The 12819-nt window shown below is 40.1% G+C and overlaps 1 protein-coding gene across 2 annotated transcripts; it reads right to left on the minus strand.

The window, feature by feature from the left end:
• Positions 1-556: 556 nt before the first annotated feature.
• Positions 557-11293, minus strand: optn (optineurin). 2 transcript variants are annotated; one of them, XM_053508911.1, is made up of 14 exons: positions 11132-11293; positions 10333-10480; positions 8902-9104; positions 8363-8494; positions 8181-8242; positions 7637-7768; positions 5920-6037; positions 5718-5833; positions 4728-4877; positions 3764-3848; positions 3418-3573; positions 2209-2351; positions 2027-2100; positions 557-1066 (listed from the first exon to the last, which is right to left on the minus strand). In XM_053508911.1, exons 2-14 carry the CDS (start codon positions 10463-10465, stop codon positions 957-959), a joined length of 1614 nt encoding a protein of 537 aa, XP_053364886.1. In that variant the 5' UTR covers positions 10466-10480; positions 11132-11293; the 3' UTR covers positions 557-956. The 2 variants fall into 2 exon arrangements, with proteins under 2 accessions (XP_053364886.1, XP_053364885.1); XM_053508910.1 differs by having other exon boundaries at positions 10333-10484; positions 11132-11292.
• Between the last annotated feature and the right edge of the window lie 1526 nt (positions 11294-12819).

Raw genomic sequence — 12819 nt, forward strand, 5'->3', positions numbered from 1 at the left:
AAATGGCAGCAATTAAAAGAACAACATATTGTAGTTCCATAGTATGAGGATTTTTTTTTTTTTTTTTTTTGAAACTGCTTCAAAGCCATACACCACTCAACCAGAACTAGTTGTAGCACTGAAAATCAGTTCGTCAGCTCTGATACAGTATTGTATTTAGTCCAAGTTTCAGATGCACAAAGATCCGCACCACATAGCATTTATTTAAACTTTTTTTTTTATTGTATTACAGGCTAAACATGGATGCATAGGTGATATAATTACTTCAGAACCTGAAAACAGCTACAGTTTTACTCGTGAGCAAAGAAGACCCTGCATAAATACTAAAGCATTAGAGCGTTTTTAAAGCTTTATCCACTTATATTCATCTCAACATAAACCACTTGCTACTATAGCTTTCTAAATACGCTGATGATTTTTTTTCTCCCAGTTCTCATAAATGCGAATATATTTTAACTAAAAAAAGAACCTTCTGCAAAATAACTTGTAATCTATATATATATATATATATATATATAATATAAATCAATAAAAGGAGCATAAACACGTCCCCATCTTCTTTTTTGTTTCTCTCTGCTGTATATATATATTATATAAATAAAAAATATATAGCTCCCAGCTCTTCAACAGGCAGCAGTTGACATTTTTTTCCAACCTCTTGTTTGAAGTTCATTTGCATCATGACCATTTAAAATCAAAAACCTCTTACTGCAGGATATACAGATCACTCTCCCTCGTCATTTGTCTTTTCTGCTACATACTTAAGAACAGCAAATAATTAGATCTGCAGAGCGACTGGAGAGTTATTTGATCGAAATTCTTTATAGAGATTATGTTAAATATGAATGCAGGGGTTTGTATGTATTGTGAATGTGATTAGTACACGAGATCCCGCTGTCCTGTTTGTCGTGTCACTCAGGTGAAGACTTGTACGACTCCTGACAGGCTGTCGAGGCTCAGATGATGCAGTCCATGATGTGGATTTGCAAAGTGTCCAGGTCAGGAAGGACTTCCCCACATTTAGGACAGGCATGCTCGGGAATATTGACCGGCTGCTGCCAGTCAACTGAGAGAGAAACAAACAGACAAGACATATCTTAAAGGTAACGAAGTCCTTAGAGCTTCCTTAAAAGTGTTTGTGTTAATACTCCTGCTGAAATCATCCGCAGATTAATGCATTTTTTTATACGACAAACTCCCTTATTTTCGCTCGTCCTCCCAAAGCACAATTATTTTGTCATTATATACATTATCGCACAGTAAAAATCCCAGCATGGTAGGAATTTGGGGTCAGAGCGCAGGGACAGCCATGATACAGCACCCCTGGAACAGACAGGGTTAAGGGCCTTGCTCAAGGGCCCACAATGGCAGCTTGGGGGCGGTGGGGGGATGGGAGACTGAGATTTTTGTTTTAGAAACTTCCTGAGAGATGGCACAGTGGCTACAGCATTGTCGCTTTGCACCTCCAGGGTTCGATTTAGGATTTCCTCCGGGTACTCTGGATTCTGGATCCCACAGTCCAAAGACATGCAGATAAGGCTAACTGGCTAACTCTAAATTAGTGTTCCCCGTAGTGTGTGAATAAGCACTTGTGTTTGTGTGCGTGTGCACCCGTGTGCGTGCCTGCCCAGGATAAAGCGATATAGATGATCAGTGAGTGAGAAACTCCCTGAGAGAGGATTAAATGAGAGTCGATTTTTTTAACGAACATTCTACAACATAGATTTAAAAAGGACTTAAAAATATTAAAAAGGCTTAAAAATAAAAATTTTAATTGCTGTGGTATAAGAGGAATAAAACACTTCAAGTTGCGCTGTTTTTGTACAATACGCAACTTTAGGTCAGTAACAATAACTTTACTTCATCATACGACACAGTTGATTATTTTCCTAAAACAGAACACATCAAGTGTTTTATTCCTATTATTTATACACTTATTGTTATTTAAATATGTTTCGGTAACAGTGTTCGAAAGACACAGACAAGTTTGCTGCAATCTTGCCCCTGGCGCCCTGTATCAGCTTACCCCTGGCCCCCTGATGATCGGCTGGGTTTCCACCACGAGACATGTGTCTTCTCTGCATCTCACTCATAGACTGCCTGTACCAAAAAAAAAAATATATATATATCACCTCTGCTTAATACACTTAAATCTGCAATGGACTTAGAGCAAAAATACACATACAACAAAAATGAGACAAATTGTACCTGCCCATGGACTCCACCTCATCTTGTAGCTGGATGTTCTGCTTCTTGATGAACTCCAGCTGAGCAGCCAGGCGCTCTTTCTCCTCGTGAATCTTCTCCCTCGCAGCTCGTTCGGCGTAGAAGTCTGAGGAATACACCTCTGCCTGTGAACACACACACGGACACTAAATATAGCGATCTATCAGCTCACTAGGGTTTTAAACATAGTGTCAAATCTTTGTTTAACCACTAGGGGGCAAAATACAGCAACATACAGAGCTACTGTAGGATTTCAGCTACTGATTTCTGAGCTGATTTTCAGAAAGACATACAAACAGATGCTGCAGCTTTGTCTTTTTCACATTAATTGATGATAAAATCCATAGGACTTTAGACTGTTACAAAAACATCTCGTAAGTGGCTGGAGTAACACCCAACAGCGGGTAGCACATCTGCCTTGCTTTTCTGCACAGCAGAAGTAGGCAGAAGTAGGCAGTGTGGACATTGAAAAATGTGTCCAATACAGAAGTGCCAAAACATGTAATTCCTTAAATGACCACTAGGATGACTATTGGCTCCTAAAGTGAAAGTCAACTCCAACCCCCAAAAAAGCGGCTTTGGTCTCCATTTCATGACCAAAGTATGGGGTGAAATTTTATGTAACTCAGCAGTTAAAACGAAATTAAGGCATAAAATTATTCATAATTAGGGATGTAGCTGATTTGAGTGACAGCTGCATTGCAGATATCAAACCACTAGCTGTCTGCTACGCATCACTTTAACTAATGAGCTAACTGGAATCGGTGTAGTTTAACTTATCACAAAAAATGTAAGAGTTAACACGGGACGAGGTGTAGGGTATGGATGACTGAGTTCTATCAGAGTTTTAGCTAAGCTAATGCTAAGTTAGCTAGCTTGAGGTAAGTAGATGTGTTACAGCCAACAGCCAGGCTCCGTTTGTTCCATTTACCTATTTATGAATTAACCAGGGGTTTAGGGTTTAAAACCACTCTTCAGAAAACCTACGGGTGATGTCACGGACAAATTTTGTGTAACCCCTAAAGACAGTTGTGGCTGAAACTCCTAATTATATTAAATATTTAAACCAGCACGTCTGGCACCTACACCCCAGTTATGGCCACAGGAAGCACTTTATTCCTTATTCTGATGTTATGATGTTTAAGCTTATGCGTATAGAGTAGAACAGCTGTAAACTCTGACACACATTACCTGAGCCTTAAACACAGACACGGTGTCCAGCTCTTTGTCCTTCTCACACAGCTCCTGCTTCATCAAATCGATCTTCTGCTGCTTGTCCGCCAGAGCTTGCTCGGCTGCAGCCATTCTGGTCTGGAGATCACCGTACTCCTCCCGTGATACGTTTCCCTGAATAACGTCCACACAAACAAAAGGGTGCGTTTTACAAAATGATTTATTAAACGCTTCATACTAATTTTTATATACATTGCCCAGCCTTACTGTATGTGTTATATTAACTTGAACTTAATAATGAGTACCAAAATTAAAAACACACAAACAGTCCTGATGTTATGTTGTAAAGCATGTGAAGGGTCACCTGTCGTTTCTTGTTCTCCTGCTGAAGTTCTTCATAATCCTCAAACAGCTTGGTGTACGCATCCTTCAGCTGGGCCATAGCAGTCCTGAACGGGGTTAAAGAGGGAAAGTTCAGATTTCAAAATCATTCCTGGATCATTTATACTCAAAACTCAAATCACCAGAAGTTTACAAAATGCATTTTAATCTGAAAAATCTTCAACACTGATCAATCTATTGTTTGCATATAATGGTTGTGATAACAAAACAGACTAATGCACAGGAATACAACCCTTCAGAGGTGGTGTGATGAATCAGATTTACTGTTAACACCCTTATGCTGATTAGTTGATGTTATACCACAGTTAGTTCCAACCGAGCAATCTGATTGGACCGAGGCATTCCACAAGTGGTGATAATAGGCAGTAACAGCACTGGGACATTAGACTATATGTATCACCTATGTGTGTTGCAGGTGTTCTAACAATCATTAATTACACTGTTGGCCGCAGCGTGGGTGAAAGTAGGTCCACAGTAATGGAAAAGAGGGAGACTAGCTGCCTGCTACAATCCACATTTAAAACCAGCCACGTTGTGGAAATTTAGTGAAACAAATGAGTTCCCCTTATAATTACTCGTTCCCTTAGCAGCCTCATATTTAATCAGACAAAAAAAAAAAAAAACAGCGTGTCATTTTTGCCAATTCCTGTCCTATAGAGATTACCTCGCTAAAAGAGATACTGTACTTCTATTACAAACCACTGACAGAAAACTTCACCACATCAGAGATTATGTTTTCATTTCTTGTGTCCTTCATGTCTATGGAAACGAAAACAACCTAGAACTAGTGCATTAATACAAACCCACCGACTCGTTAACACCTCGCTGTATGTCGATTTAAATCACGCCTATCTCTACCTAATCAGTTTTGATGTATAACTGGGATCCAAATCTAGCTGTGTTTAACATCTGCATGCTGTTCAGACCTTTCCTCCTGGACCTTCTTCTGCTCCAGTTTGTTGGCAGCCTGCATGCTCTCCAGCTGCACCTTCACTCTGTCGTTCTCAGCCTGCAGCTGCTCCCTCTCCCCGAGCTGGGTCTTCAGTGTGCACAGGTCCTGCTCCAGCTCCTTACACCTGTATTAGCATTTTAGTACAGTGGCAATGCACGTTAGTAAACCAGCATCCTTAGTCACAGAACTGATATAAAATTTACTTTATACTTCTAAAACAAAACAGTGAATAAGTAAAATGATTTCTTCTGTCTATATGTATAATGATTTTATAGACCTTTTTTTTTTTGGGGGGGGGTTTATCCTAAACACTGTTTTAAAGCACTTTAATGAACACTATCCAGGTTACTCCACTTGTCATAGAAGAACATAACCACACTGCTGCTCCAGTTATTTTTAGGAGTAAAAGGGAAATCCTGGTATCACAATGAGTCAGAGGGTTTCCTCTTTCTTACTACATCACTGAATCTGTGTTTAAATATTCTAAAAATAGGATTTTTAACTCAAACTCACACTGGCCATATCTCAGCAACCGTACATGATACAGTAATAAACTTGGCATCAAAATGGAGCCGACTGAACCAGGAATCTAAAAATCTTTCTGGTGAAAAATCACCTAAAATGCTACTTAATACCTGATTTAATGTAACAAGTTATTGTCGTTCGATCTTAGGACAGAATCACAAAATAAAAAAAAATAAAAAAACTTTATTATTCAATTTGGCAAAAAATAGAGCGATAAACTCAGCTGATGCACTGATGACATCTCTGTCTCTTTTCAAAGTACCAAATACAGGGGGGTAAATCCTTATGCGATTAAAACTTCATTTGTGAACCTTTTTGATTGTGTTCCCCATATATTATATGATGGGCTGTTTTATTAATGCAGGTTCATGATCCACAATCCCATTAAGGTCCATTCCAGTTTGCACTTTTGCACATTTAGATGTTTAGCGTGAAGCACCTGTCCTGGAGGTTCTTCTTCATGTTCTCCGCCTCGTCCAGCTTACTCTGGGCCTGCTGGAGCTCATTAAACAAGCTCATTAGCTGAGTTTTCAGGTTCTCAACCTCAGAGGCAGACTGAAAGACACACATACTCACAGTAAGCTTGTCCTACTCTTTATAAAACTTTCTCTTTTGACGATTAGTTTTCAGCTCTGACTCACTTTGGCTGATTCCTCCTGAGAGATCTTGCTCTGAGTTTCCTGTGCAGTGGTCACGCAGGGCAAAGATGTCTGGGTTTCACTCTCTCTGTTGAGTTCCTTCATCTCCAGTTCTGCAATCCTTTAAGAAAGAATGTGTAAACTATATTCGGTAAGTTGTACGCTGCTCTGTGTTTTTGTATGAATCTGGAAGCCAAAGTGTTGATGTGCATCATGTAAGGGTGTTCTGCATGCCTTACAGCACATAATTTAGATGTGCACCTGTAAAACATGACAAAGCACCATTCTACAGAACCCACATGAACAGACTTGTGATATTTATCTTAAATTTTGATCTTTTTCCCAAAGAAATAATGATCATTGCCATATTGTTTGTCAGTAGCTGAGTTGAGTTTAAAGGTCCAATATTTTACAATTTCTTCAACAAGTTAAAACAGGTCTTAGAGCTCCCCCAAAGGACTCACAACTGACCCAAAGTGTGAGTTAATTCTACAGCTGAAATACCCCTTAGATGATGCATTTTTAATACCTCGAACTCTCTTCATTTCATCAATTCCAATCCAAACGTGTTGCTTATGTAAATGAGCTATTGCTGAGCCACGCCCCTCTAGGGAACAGCAGAGTTGAGCAACAAGCTGGGGGGAAATCTAATCAGCTTGTTTAATATATATATATAATATATACTCTTTTATACGATATTTAATATATACATATTTGTTTAGAGACCCATCTGAATGTCAAAAAAATAACAAAAAAGGTAATTTTGCATAATAGACTTCCTTTAATGCTTATGTTCCCCCTTAGTTGAATAACACAGGATTTTTCTTCAAAATAACAAAATAATTTAATTTCAGATTCAAGCACAGGTTTAACGGGCTGGATAAGAGCCTTCACTTAGTTGATCGCTGCCCATGCTCTGAATATTTGTTGCCACCTGATACAAACCGTACATCTTCCTCCTTCGGCTGCTCCCGTTAGGGGTGACCTCAGTGGAACATGTGTCTAACCCCGTCTAAACACATCCTCCCCTGTCACTCCAACGTCCTGCATGTCCTCCTTCTCAGCATCCATACACCTCCTCTTGGGCCTTCCTCTTTTCCTTCATCTCCAACATTCTTCTCCCTAATTACTCATCATCCCCTCCTCTGCACATGTCCAAACTATCGCAATCTGGCCTCTCTAACGTTGTCCCCAAACTATTCTACCTGCACTGTCCCTCTAATATACTAATTCCTAAAGCAGTAGAACAGAATAGTGAAAGAGGGGTTAGTGGGTTGTTATTTAAATGGTGGAATAGCTCTAACAGATAGTGTAGAATGAAAATCTCTATACTGCTAGTCCTTTACAAATGCTATTATAACTTTACCTGAATAAGGTGTATCATATATCGACAATTTTATAACAATACACACCGGGGCATTGTTATATTTATTCATCAACAACCAAACTGGTCAATATCAGTATATTAATCATTTGTTCACAGATTTAAAAAAATCTACAGTCAACTGTTGCGCCAAAACTTAATTTTATTTTTTGAAGGTTTATTTAGTAACATCACTAATTTATCTTACTGTAGATGTAAACCTCTCCGTGTGTTAACTGTGAAAATCTGACTTTACATAACGACTGTATAATGAAAAACACAAGTTTCAGCACCTCTGTGTATTTAGTTGTGTGTGAATGATTTAGTGTGTGTATTGAAGTGTAAGTGTGTTTGCACCTCTTCTGTGCAGCCTGTAGTTGGAGTTGCAGTTTCTCTTTTTGCTGCGTCTCGACTCTCAGAGACTGCAGGAGCTGACTCACCGTCTGCTCTTCTGATTCCAGACGAGACACAGTCATGTCCAGTTTAGTCCTGTACACAAACACACACAAGCATGCAAAAACAGGATTTCACATTCCAAACACTGTTTTAAACTCAAAAAGATCGTGACTACAATTACAAGGTATCTTAATATTTACAGAGAATCCTTATACATAACAGGGAGACACGTTCAGGGAAAAGGTGTCACTCTGTTTTGGTTTGTTGTGTTAGGTCAGGGTGTTTATTTCCGGGAATGGTTTGTATCGAATTGTTCTCTCCGAATCAATCCACCTTTAACCTGTGATGAAACATTTCTCCTTCAGGAATTCTTCGGTTTGTTTTAAACCTTATGCAAACAGAACTTCCTCCATGTGAGAATGAAAGATTTAAAGTCAGATTTAGCCTTAGAGGAACGAAAAAAATGCATATATTCATCTAGATGGAGTGAAAGAATTCAACATACGTGCAAGATGCAGAAAGGTCTTTCTGAGGAGGTAAGTCTCTGGTCACGTTCATCTCACCTTCCTACAAAACACAGAGTAATACCTTTATCTGTATAAACAAATCTACAGTGTATAAGAGAATGTGTTTAGGTGAAGTTACTGTATGAAGGCTTTTTATATACGTGTACGTGTGCGTGCTCACTGCAATGCGAATCTCAATGAAGGAATCTTCCGGAGAACCCTGGCTCATCTTCAACTGAAGTTCAGAGTTTATGGCCACCAGGTCATTCTTCTCAGCCTGCAGACGGGCGATCTGACTCATCAACGCCTTGGTCTGCAGGACATCATACAGCAAACAAGAATGGGCTTTACAAATACGCTTAAAATCTTCAGTTTTGAGTGAAAAAAAAAGTAGACGTTTAAAAGTTAAAAGTCAGTACAAATAGTCCCTGACTTATAAACGTTCGAGTTAAGAATTTTCACAGATACGAACATACCGCGGTTCTACTTCGGGTTCAATCACAGAAGTAACTCATATGTGACATATTAAGTCATAAATATTTTATGCTAATTGTAAACTCTATTACAAAACAGAAATGTCCTTCAGTCTTTTTATCCTTTTTTTCTTTTTATCCATGATAAATTTCAATGCTTTCTAAAAGGAACAGAAATGTTAAAAATTGAAAAAAGCTAATTTAAGATAAGAAGCCATTTAAGAGACAATGTAATCAGTGCCCTCACCTCCTCTGCACCGGTATGCTGTTTCTCCATTTCCTGCACATGTTTCTTCAGCAGCTCGTTCTCCCTGTCCAGAGCTTGGACTCTTTGTTTGGCCTCCTCGAGTCGCTTCTCCAGGAACCCTCTCTCCTCCCTCTGCTTCTCCTTCCAGGCAGACAGACCCTCAAACCTCTCCTTCATCGACATGTTGGTTTGCTTTAGAGCTTCTGTGCACGAGAGACACATGGAAGGTGCTCAATCATCTTTAATAAGCTATGCATGTGTGCATGTGTAGTTAAATAAGTCTGTGTTATTCCTCTTAGCCTGTACATCATTTAACTTCAGTAAGAGGGTATTTACACTGTCACTGTGGCACAGACTTTAGACAATCATTAATAGGAAAGATTTGATCAGTTCTTTAGCAAATTGATAAAGACTGAACAGGTTCCAATACACAAGCGGGTTACAACCAAGTGGATGCAAATTGAGGTGAAAGACATAAGCAAATAAGCCATACAGTGATCTGAAATAATTTATAATCCTAGTCAATTGTGGGACACCTTTTAGATGTAGGTCTTGCTGTTTGGTCGGGTTTTGCTGTCTGTGGTGGTGAGGTGATCTCCATGTCTGTGGGTGTCTCTCAACCTCTGGTGGTCTCGGCCTATGGTGTTTCTCTGCCTATGGTTGTGTCTATGCTGATGGTCTTTCTCTCTCTCTTTCTCTAATAACTTCCCTGTCTGTGGTGTTTAATCTGTCGTAGTCTCTTTAAATACAGTACTCCGGTTGTCCAGGGTGGTCACGCTGTTTTTCGGTGGTGGATGACTTGACTTGACTGTGATGGTGGTCTTGCTGTCTGTGAAGGTCTGTCTATCTTTAATACCCTTCTAACTGTTTTTGAAATGTTTCAGTCTGGAGGTCTCTTAATCTAACTGGTGGTAGCTCTCTTTGTCTGTGATAGTCTCTTAGTCTGTCCATGAGCGTCTCTGTCTGTCTGGCTGACCATGACCGCCTCTGTCTGTCTGTGACGGTCTCCTTCTGTCTGTGACGGTCTCCTTCTGTCTGTGACGGTCTCCTTCTGTCTGTGACGGGCTGTTACGGTCTGTCTTTGTGGCGGTCTGTTTGTCTTTGTGACGGTCTGTCTGTCTCTGTCTGTCTGTGATGGCCTGTCTGTCTCTGTCTCTCTGTCTCTGTCTGTCTGTGACGGCCTGTCCGTTTCTGTCTCTCGGCCTGTGACGGCCTGTGACGGCCTGTCTCGGTCTGTGACGGCCTGTGACGGCCTGTCTCGGTCTGTGACGGCCTGTGACGGCCTGTCTCGGTCTGTGACGGCCTGTCTCGGTCTGTGACGGCCTGTGACGGCCTGTCTCGGTCTGTGACGGCCTGTCTCGGTCTGTGACGGCCTGTGACGGCCTGTGACGGCCTGTGACGGCCTGTGACGGCCTTTCTCCTCACACCCACCTTTGAGCTCACGGTTCTCCTTGATGAGGATGTTCATCTGCTGGAGCGTCTCCTCCACATTTGGCGCGCCGGCGATCTGAGACTGAGCGTGGTGAGACAGGTCCCCGTTCACTATGGGGGAACTCGAGTCCATCTTACCGCAAACACGCTGACTAAAAAAAATAAAATAAAATGCAAATTATGTAAAATAACTCAGCAAAGTGACTCACAAGCCACATGACTCAGAATGTCAGGTATGCTACCAGTAAACTAAAAGCGAAACTCAGGTTACCACAGGATGATGATGATGATGATATGGACATGGTCTGCGCTTGACGAAATGACAAATCAGCAACGACATTCGCTGAAAACTTTATGTGATATTGTCAGAAGTTTAGCTTTATAGTTTAGAGAACTCTTCTCCTCGACATGTTAATGGGAGACTTCCTCCTGCTCTAACACAAACAGCCTGTGCTTTGGGTGTGTTCTGTCAGGGAAAGATTACAATAATGACAGCTGGGAGTCTTGTGGCCTGGAGCATGGACAGGATTCAACTTTTACTTATATTTCATACTCGTGAGAACCAGGACCTGACTGAGACATGGGACTATTCACACAATAATGGGTGAACAGTTAATATACCACAAAATAACTTTACACACACACACACACACACACCATCCAGATCATTGTAGACACACACCAGCTATCCGTGTCAATACATGGCGCAACAGTTTTAACACTGCTTCACCATCAGGAGCTGCAGCGCTCGGACTAAATCAACCCTAATAATATAACCGCGTCACCCTGCGATACTCACCAGGATTCACTTCTGTTTACTCCACTTTCTCTCACTTCTCACTGCGTTTCCTGGTTTTTGACGTTTCTCCAGCGCGCACAGCCGCGGATCTGAACACCATCACCGCACAGCGAGACCGACAGTCGCGTCCAGCCACATACAGTAGAACCCTGCGAAATGTCTGCGCAGGCGCACAGCACAGGATCAGCTGAGCGTGATGTCATCAGCTGTCTCCTTCAAACCGCGTCCGTCCGGTGGGAATTCCCTCCGCGTGCGCGCGTGACATTGGGTTTTTTTTGTTGTTGTTGTTGTTTTGCGCATGCATTTAATGGGACAGGAACATCATGTAACGCACATATTGCAAATAACCCTGTGTATATATATATATATATATATATATATATATATATATATATATATATATAATACAGTGTGCCAAAAAATGTATATATACCTTTTTTTCATATAAAAATATTTTACTTATACGTATATTGATAAACTTTATATATTTATAGACAAGATTATATATATTAGAATATTACATTGATATAATATACATCATACTATTTTTCCTGTCATTAAGTTTGTATACATTTTTTTTTGCTGACTCACATATAGTTATGCAACTCCTCTAACAAGTGATTTTTTAAAAATACTTAAGTGATTAAGTGAAACTACGAGCAATATACAGTATGACTCACAGTTTGCTTTTTTATTTTTAGCACTTGAATCATTAAGAAAAAAAAAATCCCACATGGGATAAGCTCATGCACTAAATCCCCCTCCCACAATAATTTACATGATAACCAAATCTATAATAAATATGCATGCTTATACTGTAATGTATTAGTGTTGCTTTTCTACAATTGGTGCTATTTCTGTAGTATTTCATTTGTACGCTAGATGGCACTATTGACCGCACATGTAACATACAACACTACATAGTGCACATAACTCTCCCTGAGTGCGGATTGGAGCATGTCCTGTATTTAAACACACACACACACACACACACACACACACACACACACACACACACACATAATTATTATATATAATATCCAGTTTATTACTGTACATCCAATTTTCCTTTAACAAGCAAGCTGTTCCATGGTCATACTGATAATTTTAATACTTTGTAAGTGTGTGAAGTTATGAACATTATAAAGAATAACACAAAGTTTAGTTTTATTTTTAGCACTTTCCCTTCATCACCTGAATCATACATCATCTCATGATGACTTACATGATAAACGGATCTATATTAAATATGCATGCTTATACTGTAGTGCTTGATTTGAACGCTAGATGGCACTACTAAATTACTCTGGTTATCTTCTACACCCATTCTCCTTCTCTTTCTTCTTCTTCAGTGGGCCATGTGTCTCCTCTAACTCTGTCTAGCACATCTTCCTTGATCATTCCCTCACCACATCCATAAACCTCCCCTTGGGCCTTCTTATTCCTGCTCCATCTCTAACATTCGATATAACCCTCATCCGTCCTCTGCACATGTCCAAACCATCTTAATCTGGCCTCTCTAATATACTCATCCCTTTCTAATCCTGTCCATTCTTGTCACTCCCAAAGCATCTCCAGTTCTGCCACGTCCAGCTCTGCTTCTTCGCTATTAGGGCTCTTAATTTATCTAGTGCAATTTTATCACGGTATTACCAGGTAGCCCCTGATTAGCCAAAACACCCATAAAA

Source organism: Clarias gariepinus, chromosome 12 (genome assembly GCF_024256425.1).
Source record: "Clarias gariepinus isolate MV-2021 ecotype Netherlands chromosome 12, CGAR_prim_01v2, whole genome shotgun sequence".
NCBI classification, from domain to species: domain Eukaryota; kingdom Metazoa; phylum Chordata; class Actinopteri; order Siluriformes; family Clariidae; genus Clarias; species Clarias gariepinus.